Genomic DNA, 17,936 nt, shown 5'->3' with positions numbered 1-17,936 from the left:
TTCTCGAAAAATTCTCTTCATTCGAATTCTTGGTTAACGAAGTCGATTTGACAAACTACGAATTATTGCATAGTAATTGATAACCACAAAAAAAAATCAATGACAACAACAAAATCATACATTTTTTCGGGTGATAATAATTTTTTCCACTTTTTTTCCTGACAAACTTTACAAATGATGATAAATTGAAAATCACTTTGATCAAATCAATATGTGATTGATAGAGAAAATAACAACAACAATCTTTCTCTATTTTTCCATTGAAAAAATTGATTATTTTATTTATAAAAATGACAGCAACAAAATCACAAGGCCCAAAGCAAAATGAACATTCATTCATTCATTCATTGATCGGTTGATCAGAAAGAATCAATGAGAAATAATTTCTTCTTAACACTGAAAAACAAACAAACAAAACAAAACAATCAACAATGATAATGATAAATTTAATGTGATAAATCACGATCACCACAACCTAATCCGAAGAAAAATCTATGGCAGATACTTATAGTGAAAGTGAAATCTAGAGCAGTGAATGCTGTTATTGTGAAAATTGTTGATTATCATTTTGTTTGAAAACATTTCTTCATCTTCAACAGGTGTGTGGGTGTTTTGTTTTCAATTATTATTACATCATTCGTAATCTTTCTCGGCAATTTTTTTTTGATAGCCTCCCGGGTAAGTTTTTTATCCTTTATCTTTAAAGCTTAAGCCATAATAAGAAAAAAGGTTGGTGAACTTTCACCGGAAAGCATATTACCAGGTATTTGCTACCTAGGTATATCATTTGGTTTCAGCAAAAACATTTCTTTACTAAATATCAATTTAGAAAACTAGGTGAATGATTGTTTGTTTTTTATGACAACCAGAAAACCAGAAAATTTCTTTTTGAGAAAATTTCTTTCAAATCCATGTTACTATGGTGACCATCATTGATAATCATTTGAATTTTTAAATAATCAAAAAAAGGGTAAAAACATGATTTCCCCCACTAAAAAACAAACTAGATAAACACATACGCCTGAATGAATTTTATCATCATCAAAATCATTTCTTTGAAGAAAAGGAAAAAAAAATCCAAATCAAAAAGACAAACATTGTCAACTTTCAAGGTAAAATTCATTCATTCATTTTATTTGTTTATCATCTTCATCATCATACCTGTACCTTCTTTATTATTATCATCATCATAGACAAAAACTAAAGATCCAATCACGACATTAAGCTCAACGACCATCTTAAGAAGAAAATTCATATCAAATCCAAAGAAAAACCAAAACCAAGCAGACATACACATACATTGTTGATGATTATCAACAAATGATTATTACATATTTACCACATACACACAACGAACAAGTTTTGTTGACAATCGATCAAAATTTTAAAACAAAAATCATAATGAGAAACTAATGTCTTTTCTTAATTTGAAAATTTTTTTTGTTTCTAATTTAAATTTAATTATTGAAAATCAAAAAAAATTATTTAACACCTACCTTTGATTTTCGTTCAATTAGTTTTGTAATTTTGGAAGATTTCTTGTTTGCATTTCGTCATGGTAATCTTAATCAAATCAGTTTGAATTCAACAAGTTACTTTTTTCCACAAGTTTGTTTCATCAATTTTATCAGTTATGAATTTTTTTTTGGTAACATTTTGAAATCAAGGTCAAACAATTCATTCAATTTACCTATGTAAGTTAGAATAATCAATTTTCATCATCCATCATCATCATCATCATCATCATCATCATGATCATGATGATAATCACGATCGATTCTTTTTCACTAAAAATCGATCAAATCATTGTTTGTATTCAAATTTATTGATCAATCATTTTTTTGGAAGAAAAAGTTTTTGACCATTTTTTTCAATGAAATGATGATGATGGTAGTGGCCACCAGAATCCATCTTTAGTCAAATTGATTGATAAGATTCTTTTCGATTTGATATTTTTTTTTTTTTGTTAGTTTGTTTGGACAAAAAACCTTAATTTTCCGATAACAACAACAACAGGAAATTCATTTTTGAATAACAATTGAAAATCAAACAAACAAACTATACTGGCGCCATCATTTATCGAATGTGAATTGAATTACATTACAATTCATTTATCTAAAAAGAATTGATATTACACAATGGTATTCCATATCAATCAATCAATCAATCGATCAATCAAATTTGATCATTGGCCAACAACTAGTGAAGAAAAAATCCTTCTTTTTTTCATTATCATCATCATCGTTATCATTATTAAACTTCCTTGTCAAAGAATTCTTAATATTTTTTTTTTCTTTTTTTGGTTTAATAATAGATTGAATGGATTGAATTGTGAAATTTCAAAAAATAGAAGAGAAAAAAATTTAATATAAAAAACTTTGAACTTTGAATCCTGATTTCTTGCTGTTGTTGTTGTTGTCGAATGAACAAAAGAATTCAAAATTGATTAGTTTGACGAGTCGGTTATGGTAAGAATTTCAATTGACTATTTCTCGTGATTATGTTTCATGTTTCTCATTGCAAAAGTGAATCAAAAACCAGAAACATTAGTTTATTTGATTGATTGATCGATATCCAGCTACCCTTATTTATCAAATTTTGATCGAATCATTCTTGATATTTCCGGTTGTTGCTATTTTACGATGATGATGATATGATGGCCATTCATTTTATTGATTTTCGAGGAAAGAAAAGAAAAAACATTGACAATCAAATCAAATGAATCTCTTTTGTTTTGTTTTACAGATTTCGGTAGGTAACGTGTGATAAAGCCAAAACTAACATTTCACACTTTATTGAGAATACTAAGAAAAAAAGATTCTAATTATACATCTCTCGGTTCAACAACAACAACAACAAGATTTTATTACCCACTTCTTCTTCTTTGAATGATCTGTTGTCCAATGGTTAATTAAAATAGTGTTATGTAATCAAGATTAAGACTAAAAATGATAATGATGATGATGATGGCTAGATTTGAATTCTTTTAGAAAAAAAAGAAACAAAACAAAACAAAAAAAAATCAATTGATGTGGGCAAAAACAGAAACAACAACAACAACAAATCAATCAAATGAAAAATTTGAAATGCCAGAACAAAATTCAATATCAAAACCAAAAGGAAATGATAAAAAAAATTTCAATTGAATTGAAATCAGAAAAAAAAATTATTATCAATTTCCTGATCTGGATTGAATGTGGATTGAAACACACACACACACACACACATTGATTTGATATTTGCACATTCGCAATTGAATTGCCAAAAGGAAAAAATAAAAAATGATATTGATGAAATGAAGAAAAAAACAATGTAAAACAATGAAAATTCTTTCGTTTGGTTGGTTGAAAATTTCCCAAAAAACAACAAAATTTACAAAATTCATTCGACCAAATCGAAGTTATTATTTTGCGAAAAAAACTAAGAAACAAAATTCTCAATATATTTTCAAATGATGATTATGATTAGCCAATAATAAATAATCAATAAATAAATAAAAAATTGATTTAAAAAAAGCCTTAAAATGGATAAGCAATAATGTACTTCCTGAAAAAATAATCAATCAAATCGATAATGATGATGATGATGATGATTACCCGTTTATCTATCCATAGCTGTTTGTCAAAATTGTTGCAATTGGATTGTTTTGATTTAGAAAAACAAACAAACAAACAAACAACAATCCAATGATGTTAATAATAATTTTAGGATTAGATTTGCTGTTTATTTGTTTGTTTGTCTAGTTACTCTCTATCTTGATCCGTATCCGATTCGTTTGATTGAATTTTCAAAAAAAAAGAAACAAATTTTGAAAAAAATTTTGACAATGAAAAATTTGTTTCAATTTTGTTTCCAAACACACACAAACAAATTTTCCATCCTTATCTGGTTGTAATTCAATTGAATTGTTGGTTATCAAATCTTCTTGTTTTCTTTTTTTCCTTTTTGATTGTAACGGTTTCTCTCTCTGGCTTCCTAACTTTATCTCCACACACACATCAAAATACCACTATCTTTATGTCGTTATAACAGTAAACAACTAACCACCAAACACCAAAAAACCATCATCATTATAAAAATGGCAGCCAAAGTAGAGAAGAAAAAAATATCCGATATCTTTTTTTTCAAATTTTTTTTTTGTTTCTCGTTTGCTAAAGTGAATGATTGATAAGATGTTTAGTTCATCATCATCATCATCATCAAATGTTTCATAAATGATGCAAGAAAAATAGCAGCAAAAAAATGATTTTAACAAAATCCAATAAAAAATTTGCCAACATTTTTTTCATTTGTGTGTGTGGTGTTTTTTTTGTGAATGGTGAATTATATGGTGGTTGAGGATATCCGTTTTATTCAAACAAATATGACATTAACAACAACAACGAAAACAATGCGTAGGTGTAAATAGTGATAAACCTCGTAAATGGTCATCATCATCATCAACGAAAATTAATTTCAAAAATCAAACAAATTCGAGTTCAAGGTTTTTTATTTACAAGAATCATCGTTCGCCGATGGTTTTAATTAACTGTTAGTTTCAACATTGTCAAGATTGCATGGATTATTTGTAATAATTCAAAAAAAAAAAAACATTTTTTTTGTGGACAAAATTGACAATTATATATTGGGTGTGTGTGTGGTGTAACTAATCTATCGATCAAATCGATTGTCATGTTCATCATCATCAATAATAATTTCCCAAATAATATACAGGTAATGTTCATTATGAAAAAAAATATTATCATTTTTTTGGGTGTGGGTATTTGAAAATGGCGGTCTCTCTCTCTCTGTTTTGCTCCGAAAAGATTTACCGTTGAATCCATAATAATTTGATTTCATTGATTTTGTTGAACAAATCATTCGAATGTGATGTCATTCAATTTATGGATTTTATCCCCAAAAGAAAAACATTACATTTAAAAAAAAATTTCCAGTTAATCTTTGTAGTGTCAATATTAATCAATCAATCATTTGTTCTGTTTGTGATTAAGTTTTGTTGGTCTAAGAAAATCTTCAATGTGTGTTCCGTATTTTCTTTTTGGATGTTCTAATTTTTTTCGCCAAACACAAACTGACTGCGAAAAAATTGATATGTTTTTTTTTCTTGAAATTAATTATGTCATTTCGAGCAAAGACTTATTGAAGAACAAGAAGATTGCAAAGAAACATTCAGCCGATTAAATGAAATGATATTTTTGTCTATGAATTGTGAATGACATGATTTCATTTCATATTTTTCCTATTTTCTTCTTTGCTCTAATAGGCCTTTTTTTTGTTGTTGTTGTTCAGAAAGTGAAACATCTTCTTCTTTTTTTGTTGAAATACGATGATGATGATGATAATAATAATAATTAATTAGATCATCATATTTGATAATTATAAATCTTTTATGATATTTTATTTTGATGCTACAAAGACACCCACACACCACAAAGATATCAAATTATCATAAAGCTCAATGATGTTGTTTTATCCATCGACAAAACGCCTCCATCTAAAATCATTTAAAACAAAAACAAAAATTAATCATCACAAGATCATAAACAAAAAAAAACTGCGTATCCATGATCCACATATATTATGAATTTTGGTTAAATGTCATATAACCACCAAGTCTTTCATTCATTTTTTTAGAGGAAAAAAATTTTTATTACGGCCATCATCATAGTTATTTGGATGATGACATTAATAAAATTTTTTTTTGAAAAAACAAAAAATTTAAAATTTGATTGCATCAAAATCAAACAATAACAACGACGCACCAGAATCCAATCATCACCTGAAATGTCAACAAGTGATTTTTTATTTTTTATTTTTTTGTTGATAAATAGATCAATCAATTGAATAATGATGATTTTTAACCTTTTTTTCCCGTTAAATATCAGATCAAATCAATCGATTAAATCAATCGATATTTTTTCTGGTTCATGATTTTTTTTCGGAAAAAAATAAAAAATTGACCGAATTTCGAATATCATCATGTTCGAAACATTCGAAACAATCGATAGTATTCGTTCATTACTTAATTTTTTTTGAACATCTATTTGACATCAATTTATTCGATGATATCTTGATCCTATTTTTAGAATGAAAATTATTATTTGATTCAAATTTGTATTTCATCGATATTTTTGTTTTATTGATTTTCTTAATTTATTGTTTGTCTTTTTTTTAAATATCAATAAATATCGTTTATCGATGAACTCGTTTGTCATCATAATCATAATCATTGTTTTTGCTTTTGTTTTTGTTTTTGTTTGCCACTAAAAGATCATAACATCAATTTTAATATGTGTTTTTGTGTCATATCTTTTTTGAATATATAGATTGAATTTCTTCTGCTGATGTTGTTGACATTTTCCATTTTCAAATATGTTTTTTACATCGAAATAATCTTCTAGTACATAAATCAACTTAATTCGCGATCTGATCGAGAAATATGGATTCATTAACATCAAAAAAACAACGTTCAAAACAACAATCTGGTACATATGGCCAATATACATTACCGGCTAATTCAAAATCAATGATAATTCAAAAGGTGGGTGATTTTTTTAATCATTTTTTAATCATTTCTTTGCAAAAAAAAATCCCAAATTTTAAATAATGATCAAAAGATGGCGATAGTTTTTAGATTTACGTTGTTTATGAATCCTATGAAACAGGATACAGTGTACATGCATGTGTGCTCGATTGTTGTTTGCATGTGTTTGTGTTATTGATTGAGTTTTCGAATATTCGAAAATATCTCTTGTGTTTTTTTTCTTCAATATTTTGATTAAATTTGAGAATTTTTTTGTTTTTGTTTAAAAAAATAATCAAATTTTCTTGATTATTGAAAACGATTTAATTGAATGAAAGAAAGAAAGAAAAAAACGAAAACAAAATTTATTGTATCATTGATTTAAATGTAATTGATTGATTGATTATACGACCGATTATAAAAGGAATATAGCAAATATTGAAATACAAATGGAATCACCGGAAAAATTTGATAATGAATTACTTATGGTTATTGATCGTTTTTCATATCAATATTATTATAATAAACGTTTAATTGGTGGTGATATTAGTCTTTATCGTAGCAGTGGACGTGGTCGACCTCGAAAACAGCCGAAAAAACAAGGATCATCATCATCAATTATCAGTGTTGATGATGATAGTTGTATCATTTGTTTAGATGGATATATTGATCAGGATAAAGTTAGGTAGGTAAAAATTTATTGAATGATGATTCCTGATGGATTAATTGATTAATTAATTAATTGATAATGACAAAAAAAAACATCGACTAATCATCATACAAACAATGAATAAAAAAAGACGATTACCATGTATGCATCTATTTCATGAAGAATGTATCCTACAATGGTTTAAATCTATTAGTTATCAATGTTCTTGTCCTGTTTGTCGTATAAAAATATTTTGTAATAATGAGATGAGTAAAAAATGGTCAATACCAAGACATTTATTGGAACCCGAAAAACATGTGATGATTAAAACTGATGAACAAATTAATCGTGATTCCAATAATAATAACAATAACAATAACAATAATCGTAATGTAAAACGTCGTACAAATCGTCAATCTAATAATATTAATGTTGTTAATCAAGAACAAAACAATATATCTACAACAACAACATCATCGAATACTAATATATCATCATCATCACCACCAATTGCATCAAGAACTAGAAGTCAATTACGTCGTTTATCATCGCAACAATCAATTTCAACCACAATGACAACAGCAACAACTATTAATCCTTTGATATCCATTGGCCGTCGAAGTCGTATTTGAAATAATCGTATTCATACTTGACCACCACCCCCCATCATACACCTGAGATTCATTAATAATTTTTCATAATTCATTATTTTCAAAACTGAATCGAATTAATCACACACAAACAATCAATTTATTAATTTCAAAAAAAAAATCTATCATTTGATTAATATATCAATCATTCAATCAAAAATACTTTTCAGAAAAACAATAATCTAATCAAATTTGATTGATAATTTTGTGTTTGTGGTTTAATTGTAAGTGAGAGAAAAAGAAAAAGTAATGTATAATTCAATCTTTAAAATATCCATGTAATTATAATTACATTTGAAAAATTTCAAAATGTGTGTGTGTGGGTGTTTACCTTGAATTTCTTAATTTTTTTTTTTAAATACCGTTTTGAATTTTGTCAATTTTTGTGTTCTTTTTTTCAAGTCTTTTTTTTCTGTTCACAATGTTTACAATGAATGAATGTAAATCTGATCTTTGTTTTTTTTTAAAAAGTTTCTGATCAAATATGTTTTTGTAAATGATTAACAAAATTTGTTTGTTTCGTTTTGTTTTGTTTTGTTTTTCGTTCGTTTCTGATAAACATCAACAAATATATATTACCAATGAAGAATATGAAAAACGAAAACGAAAAAAATTTTGATTTTTAAAAGTTTTTTTAGTTTTGTTTCCATACATAAATCACACATGAATGATAATGATATTCATGTTGTTTTTGTTGGACACATGTTTTTGATTTTTCTTTCTGGAAAGGGGGGTTTTGTTCGTGTTTATTCGTCGTCCACTTGTTGATCCGTTTCATGTGTTTTTGTTTTTGTTTTCTCGTTTTTTTATTGATCAATTGATCAATATGTTGTTGGTGTTTAGATAAACAAATTTAGGCCAAATTTTGTTTTTGATTTTGATTTTGTGATAGCATTTCAAACAACAACAACAACAACAACCGAATGATATTTTGTTTGATTATATTTTGAAAGGAAATTGATAAAAACAACAAACATGCAATTTTGTCATTGATTTAGTGGTTGGTTACTCTTTTTTTTTATTTTTTCATCCATTTCATTTTATATTCGTGAATTTTTTAGATAGATTTTCAAACATGAAAATCTCCGTTATCATCGTTAGACAGACAAATTTCAAAATTTAAATTTTGTTTTTTTTAAACAAAAATCAAGGAAATATAGTGTGAATGTTGTTGTTGTTGTTAACCCAGAATGAGAAAAAGGTTAGACATGTTGTGTGGAATAAGGGTCAAAGATTTTTGCATATTTGGAAAATGTTTTTTGTTTTTGGATTTGTTTTGTTGAAAATGAAAATAAACAAATTCTGATCACTTTATCTGATGATGATGGTGGTGGATTGCAATAATATTTTCTGTAAATATTTATAATGTTTTTTTTTGGCAAATAATCATGATTAGAATGATGGCAGTGGTCTTGGCTATGGTGGTTGTATTTTCACCAAAAAAAAAAAATCAAGATAAATCCACCAGACTGTGAATTATTGCAATGGATTTGTCTGTGTGTGTGCTATATGGAGCGAACAAAAGTACAGAATAGAATGAAATTCAAAACTTTAATACAAAAAAAAACTTTCACCCGAATAATGAAATTTTTTTCAAACTGAAAAAAAACCAAAAATGTTATTGCCACCAATGTGTGTTGGAATGATTTTTCATTTTCATTTTTTTTTTTCGTTTAATGTCCGTTCACTTGATGAACGATGATGACAATGTTATTTTTTTCTTCTCCTCCTGTTCATAATTCTCCTGTTCTTTTGGTTACAAGTTATGTAACGTTAATGTAGAATTTCAATGAAATCATCATCATCATCATCGTTATTTAATATTCGTCTGGATTCGTTTATTATTTCGTTCTGAATTTTTTTCCATCAAATCATCATCATGATGACGAATGTGAATTATACGAAATATTCATTTTGGAAAGAATTTTAAAAAAATATGTTAATAATTTCATAAACATTTAGCAAATAATCATTCATTATGAATTTCATGTGTGCGTTCAGTGTGTTTCCAAATATTATCTAGTTTCGGCTTTTTTGTTTAGACATATGATAACAACAAACACAAATGAAAGAATATATTTCTGACCAAAACAACCAAAAATCTAAAATATTTTATTATCGTCATTCATTTTCCTTTTCATTCATTGATTGATTGTTATGTATTTTGACATGTGGAATTTTTTTTCATTTGAAAAATCAAGACTTTTTTTGATGTTTGGATTTCTGATTTGTTTCAATGTTGAGATGAGTCATATTTATTTGTGATTATCTTTTTTCTTCCTTGCTTTCATCAATATTCAATTTGATTGACAAAAAAAACGAAATGATTAAAAAACACATCCGATCTACCAAAACAAAAAACACTTGAAGAAAAAAAATGCTAAGAATGCAAAGACTTTGAAATAAATCATTTAATGATATCCTTTCATCATTAATTAGTGTATTAAGGATGTTTGTATGATTCATATGTGTGCGTGGGTGTATCGTATGATGATAAGAATCCTGGTTTGAATATTCTACCAATACCACTACTTTTTTTTCTACATTCAACAAAAAAATGCTAGGAACTATTAATTTGTTTTAATAATAATGAATTCGACCGACACGCGTCATCAAAATCAAACCGAAAAAGAAGTTTCCCGTTAATTTTTTTCCATTGAATTTTATTCATTTTGTGTTTATCATTCACCATAATTTCTGGTTGTTTATTCAATTACTCACTTGATTTATTTCAATTGAATGTGATTTGATTTCTTTTTCTTCCGTTTTTTTTGCTCAATTCGGTCATTCCACTTTCAAATTGAATTTAATTTTTTTCTGATTTCCTTTTTTTTCCAGGATGGTCATCAAACAACAAATATAAATCCAAATTCATATCATTTAATATTGACACCAACATTAGAATCATTGAAAACATTATCATTACCACGTAAAATTTCACAATCTGGTATTAAAAATCATAATCATAAGAATGGAATTTCATCATCAAAAACCTTGAAACGACAATCAAAATCATTTATTTCATCCGATGATATACCTGTTGTTAATCCTGCATTTAATGATGGAACAATAATGCCAACAGCTATTTCTGATTATGATGATCCATTACGTTTACATCATTTACCACAACAGAATCCACATCCAGATCTAGTTGAAATACGTACTAATCAAAAATATTCAACAACATCAAAATCAGTAGTGGCTGATCAGCAATCATCATCGACATGCAATAATAATAGTAATAATCGTAGCATTCCATCATTTCATTTGACAAAAAATGTTCATTCAACATTATCAAAAGTGACTGATCCAATTGAATTCTGTACATTACCACAATCATCTCGACAAAAATCTAATATGATCAATGATCCACAACAACAACAACGACAATCAATAAATATGTCATCATTTCAGCTGCAACAGAATCAACATCCATTACCACAACCACCAACTATACAAACAATGCAAACAATACAAATGAATCCAAGATTTAGTACATCATCATCGATTAGTAATCAATCATCATCAGATGTTTCTGCCAATCCATCTACAACATCTAGTCTTTTCTATGTAGATTATCGTCCATCATCATCATCTATAAACAACAATAATAATAATGAACAAAAACAACAACATCGAAATTCATCGGTATCCGAACTATCATCAAATAGTTCAACAATCACCGATGGTAGTAGTGGTGATGTTGATAATAATAATCATCATCATAACGATGAAATAGATGATGATTTACCACCTCCACCGGATATATTATTATGTGATGGTAATGATGATATTGATGATGGTGGTAGTATTAGTGATCAAAAACAATTAACACCTACAAATAAAATAGCTCAGCTATTACCACCATTGCCACCTGATTATCATACAATATCAACATTACAACGACAACGTAAACATCAGCCAACATCAACTACGCAACAATTTCCCTTTACATCAAATACATTAAATCGTTCAAAGCCATCCGCAATTAATCATACAATCAATGATGTTCCAGCATATTCAACAACTACATTAAGTTCATTCACCACTTTACAACATCAAACGCAATCATCATCATCAACACCAGGATCACAATCGAGTACATTATTGCGAAAACCTCCGCCGCCGCCACCACCACCAAGGCCGCCACAATCGATCTCATCGGATACAACATCATTACAAACATCATTATCATCATCAGCTAATTCAGATTCATATGCTGATCCACAAACATTATCGATTGTTTCCGGTTCAACATCAACATCACCAATAACTGATAATCTAACAATTATGACAACACCATCACCAACATCTGAACATTATCAAAACTCAGCATCATTACAATCACAGCAACAACATCCTCAACAACAACAACAACAATTGGGTATAAATCAAACATCAAAATTATTTAATCGTCGTACACAATCACCAACATATGGTTGGGTTTATCATCAAACAAACAATTCAATAAGTGATAAAAATAATCTTCAATCAAATATGATTAATCAATTTGAAATAAAACGTTGTGATTCATTAAGTTTAGCTGAAAATGGATCAATTTCAAATGGAATAATAATCCATAATAGTAATGGACCTAATAGTTTGGAATCGGGTGATTCTCGTCAACCATTAACCAATCATTTATTTGATAATAATAATAATAAGAATAATAAAATGAATTCAAAGAAAAAAGATAAGAAAAATCATCATCATCAACTGAATCAACAACAATCAAATAAAACATCATCAAATGTTTATCGTAATCAAGTATTTATTGGTGAAAATGATTGTAAATCAATTTCAAAAAATAATGCTAACAATAATGATGATGATGATGATGATGGTAATGCTGATCGTACAAAAGAACGTATTATTAGACAATCATATCGAATGTTTTTCAATGATATGTCATCGGATGTTGATCATCAAAAGAATGGTCGAAAAAATCATATGAATGGACAGCAAAAATTTTCAATAATCGATGATAATGATGAAAGAAAAAGAAAATTTAATAATCGAAATAATAATTTATTGATACCGATAAAAACAAATAATGAAAATTGTTGTAGAAGATTTTGTCGTTCAACAATTATCGTATTATCAATTATGATATTAATTATTGTTTTAATCATATTGGGAATTACATTGTATAATCATTTTGTATTGGATAAACAAGAAACTGGATTCAATGCAATCGGTCAGATTGAACAATTTTTTCAATCATTATTCAAAACAAATTCTTCTAGTCTAAACAACAACAACAATGATAATAATTTGACAACAACAACAACAAAACCAATGCGTACAACATCATCATTATTATCAACATTAACAACAACCGTAGGAATATTGATGAATACATGGAATATTTCAAGTAAACATTCTATTAGTACAACACCATCGATGATTGACATTCCAGCAACAACAACAATAATACCAACAGTAAAATTTTATCCGGAAAATTTGACTGCAACAACAACAACGACGACGACAACAACAACAGTCATTCCTTTAACAACAAAAACGATTAAAACAACGACAGCCATACAGGATTCGGATTCGAATATCATTATTATACCAACAACAACAATATCACCCTTAATAGAAACAACAACAACAGATAAATCATCGCTGTTGACAGAAATGACTACAAAATCTTTTTCAAATAATGAAAATCAAACGGATATAAGAACAACAATGATGACGTCGATGATTTTGGATGGAAATTCGGAAAACAATGTTCAAATTGATGTGGAAAATTCAACAACATTGATCAACAATGATAAACCTGTAACAACAACATTACCATCAATAATTGATTTAATTGAAAATAATCCGTTGACAACAACAACAATATCTATAAGTACAGTGCCAACACAAACGAACGAAACATTTCCAATCGAACCAGTAACTATAAGTACAGTGCCAACACCAACTGAATCAATGCCGAATGAAACATTTCCAATCGAACCAGTAACTATGAAAACAACATTGACTACTGAACCACCAACGGCAACAATTATTTACGATGAATTGGATGGTTTTCAAGTTTATACACGAAACAGTTCGATAACTGAATCATCCGATAAATCGTTTATATATGAAACGACTGTCATGACTCCTTTGACCGAAAAATCGAAAAAATTGAATCAAACATCCGGAAAATAATCGGTGATGATCAAAAAGTTTAAAATGTAAGTATACCTTGAATTTGTTTTTTAAAATATTAAAATTTTAAATTCTTTTTTCAAATCATTTTTCTAGATGTGATCCTTCTTCATCCGAAAAGCTCAATTTTACTTACAAATCAATCAATCAATCTATAAATTGATTTTCCTACGCTTGTTTGATTTTTCCGAAAAAAAATTGATTCATCCGATTTGATTTTGTGACAAATTTTGTGATCCAACAACAAATATACATCCAAGAATATATACAACGATATTATATTTTTCATACTGCTACGGATTTTTTTATTTTATTTTTATATTTATTCTAAATATGATTTCATAATTTTTATTTTATAAATAATATTCAATTTTAATGATAAAAATAATAAAAAGTTTAAATAAAATTTTCAAAAATAAAAAATTTGTAGTTTGTTTATTCAACACTAGATGGCAAATGCATCGGCATAGATAAAAATGATATCCGTTTATCGATGTCAAACCAAACAAAATTCATGGATATTTTTTTCCATTGATATTTTGGGATTTTCTCAAGAAAAAACAGAATATTCCATCATAAACAAGGAAACAATTTTAAATGAAAATCTATACCGATTGACGTAATCTATTTTCTATTTTTTTCTTTCTTTTTTTTTTTGACTATGCGATTTTGTATTGAATCTGAGAATTCAAATCAATCAATCGGATATTTATTTTTTTGGCCATAGATCTGTCTGTGTTTATTTTGAATAATAATAAACATTCATTCAAGGATAGATAGATAAACATTATTTGAAAAAAGAAAGAAATTGAATCAACAACAACAACAAAAATTCTATATCATTCAGAAGGGATTGGTAAAATTGACATTATAATTGATAGATTATCATTATTATATAATGTGAAATGAAGTGAAACTTGAAGAAATTTACGGTAAGATTTTTTTTGTTTGGTTGCCATTATTATTCCTTTCGATTCAAAACATGTTATTTTTTTTTCATTCGAAAACATCCATCCAGAATGATTCATTGGAAAATTTTTATTCTTCAAAAAAAATTTCAAAATGATTTTTCATTCGATTACAACAATTGTTTCCATTGTGTCTGGTATCATATAACCAGAATCGAAACGTAAATTAAAATGAATTATTTCGTTTTCTTATGAATCCGAAGAAGAAGAAAAAAAAACAGAAAACATCCCATCAATGATGATGCACATTGTTCATCAATCATTTGATTTTCATAAGATTTTTTGTTTCCCTCACTAATATATTTTTCTGGCCATTTAATTTTTTCTTTTTCTCTTTCTCTTTGGATCATCATCATCATCAGAAAAGAATACAAAGAATTTCGATGATGATGATGATGATTAAGATGGATGACCACAATTGAATTGTTTGTTTCACTTAAAGAATAATGGTGAATCAAGAATAGGGAAAAAAGTTTTTCTTTGTCAGAAAAAAGAATCGAATCATTTCATTTCATTTCAGGTGTGTCTGGTTTGCGTACAATACAGCGACCAAATTGTGAATGCGAAAATGATTTACATTCAATATTGGATAGGAAAAACATTCTTTGAAAATGATGATCAATTAATAGGAAAAGTTTCATTCAACTGACTTGATTTACTGGGTCTCCAACACTGATTCACCAACCAAATTGTTTTTCAATCCATCATTATCGACTGTGATAATAATCATGTGTGTGTGCGTGTGTGTTTCTATGTATTTGTCAACATTTCGTTAATCAACGTTAAATTTAATTGCGAATGAAACATCACATTTGATTTATCATTTAAGTGATGTAAAAAACAACTACTACGACAAATTATCGAAAAAGAATTATTATTGAAATGATTAAATCTAAAATCGATTCGATGACCAAATCAAATTCATCATTCATTGTCATGTGATTGTGAAATTTTTCGATTTTGTTTTGTTTTTTCCCAAAAAAAGTAATTATTTGGAATAACATTGTGTATGTTTTTTGGATTTAAATCGATTGTTTTTTAACAATGATAATGACGATGAAGATGTTTGAATCTAATCCTTATCTAATCTTTACATTTGACAATTGATGTTTTGTAATAATGAAAATTGTTATCAATTTTGTTAGTTTGTTTTTTTCTGTATGAAATAATTGTCAATAGATGATTGTCACATAATCATTTCGTTTGTTGGCAGAGAAGAGATTCCGTCATTCGTTCTATTGAAATTCTTTTTTTGTAATCGGCAAGAAATTTTTTATTTTTTTCATTTGCAATCAATCATCTTCATTGTGTTTATGAATGAAAAAAAAGGAAGTGAATAAAACAGCCAAAAATGAATTTCAATAATACATACAAAACTGACCTACATTGAATACGAAACAAAATCTATGAAAAGTGAAAATGATGGTCAAGCGGAAGCCATATATATATTTTTTGTTGTTGTTAGTTCCTATGTTAGTTGTATAAACATACGAAGATCATCATCATCATCAATGTCATCATTGTCATATTAACAATGAATATATTGTATGTTTTGAACTGGCCTGGACTTTCACAAAAATTGAATGAAATGAATCGAAAAAGTTCCAAGAATTCAAAGTAGAAAATAAAATGTTTTCAAATAATAAACAAGGAATATAGTGGACAACAGAATAATATTCTTTTTTTCGACCAAAATCAAATAACCAAAACAGCAGCAACAACAACAGAAAACAATAACCGAAAAGAAAAAGAATAATGTCTATCACATTTGATGATGGTCATACAATCAAGATGATGATGATGATGATGATCAAGATCAAAATGGAAATCTACAACCAGAACAAAAATCTTAAACATTAAATAACCAGACCACCATTCACTATCAGACACTTATATATCTTGAAATAAGAAGAAAAAAAAATGAAATGAAATGCCAGAATAGTTCATGATGATGATGATGATGATGATCCAGAATATCGTTCATCTTTATTCACTGAGGATGAACATATATAAGAAATAAGAAAAACATCAAACTTGTTTGTACAGTGTTTTGTCTCTCTCTCTCTCTCTCTCTCTGCTTTCTCGATTTTTACATTTATTATTATCAAACGAACCGAAACCATTGAAGAAAACGAAAACGAAAAAAAATGTTGAAGATGAAAGTATCATCATCATCATCATCATTCTTTATATTTATTTCTTCAAAGAAATTTCTCATTCATTCATTTTCATTTCCAAGCCATTCATCTCATAATATAAGCTAGGACTACTATTTCCTTCAAAAAAAAGATTCATTCAAGATTCTATTTTCTTTTTTTTGCTTTTTCTTGAATATATAATATATATCCAACTTTGACTGAAAGGAAAAAAGTCAAAGTCAAAAAATGGGTTATATATGTGTGAATCTCTTTCTTTCTCTTCTTTTTTCTGTTCTGTTTTGGTTGGTCGCAAAATGTGCAATTTTTTTCCAAACGGTTCTTGTTGAATAGAGAAGACAAAAAAAAATGGAAAAAATAAAGTTTTTTTTTCTTCATTCAAATGTCAAAAAATTCTTCATCATAATATTGATGCTATGTTTTATGGTGTATATTTATTGGAATAAAAAAAAGAATCATCATCATCATCAGTTTTGCGGTGGTGGTTCCGGCATTTTGATTCATTATAAACGATTTATTCATTCAATTTTTTTCTTTGAAGAATTTTTTTTTTTTTGCCACGTTTTTCGACAAACATTCACCATGAACACAGACACACGTAGTACTTTGGAATCATCGTCGAAATATAATGGATGATTTCAAATAGAAAAATTCTTCATCATTTTGACTGTTTATAATCGAAAAATATTTTTTTTCCGTTGGAATTAAATATTGAGCAAAACAAAAAAACTGACAAAAAAATGAAAATGAAAAAAACATTTTCCCGCATCAATGACAACATAGAATATTTGTTCGGGAAAAAAATGAAAATGAAAAAAACTT

At 27.4% G+C, this 17,936-nt stretch overlaps 1 protein-coding gene across 3 annotated transcripts; it reads left to right on the top strand.

Annotated features, from left to right (window-relative positions):
- The first annotated feature begins 285 nt into the window (after positions 1–285).
- On the top strand, positions 286–14,306 carry LOC113796369 (uncharacterized). Of its 3 annotated transcripts, none has more exons than XM_075821791.1 (4): positions 286–678; positions 6,327–6,541; positions 10,661–14,016; positions 14,087–14,306. In XM_075821791.1, the coding sequence occupies exons 2-3, from the start codon at positions 6,440–6,442 to the stop codon at positions 13,988–13,990; spliced, it is 3,432 nt and encodes a 1,143-aa protein (XP_075677906.1). In that variant the 5' UTR covers positions 286–678; positions 6,327–6,439; the 3' UTR covers positions 13,991–14,016; positions 14,087–14,306. The 3 variants fall into 3 exon arrangements, with proteins under 3 accessions (XP_075677906.1, XP_075677907.1, XP_075677908.1); XM_075821792.1 differs by lacking the exon at positions 286–678 and adding an exon at positions 4,269–4,713; XM_075821793.1 differs by lacking the exons at positions 286–678; positions 6,327–6,541 and adding an exon at positions 7,071–7,208 and having other exon boundaries at positions 14,087–14,305.
- Positions 14,307–17,936: the final 3,630 nt, after the last annotated feature.

Source organism: Dermatophagoides pteronyssinus, unplaced genomic scaffold (assembly GCF_027571235.1).
Source record: "Dermatophagoides pteronyssinus isolate colony J.1.1.1.1 unplaced genomic scaffold, Derpt_VIB-CSIC_2022.12 sq0012, whole genome shotgun sequence".
NCBI classification, from domain to species: domain Eukaryota; kingdom Metazoa; phylum Arthropoda; class Arachnida; order Sarcoptiformes; family Pyroglyphidae; genus Dermatophagoides; species Dermatophagoides pteronyssinus.
This window is presented reverse-complemented; position numbering and strand designations above follow the sequence as displayed.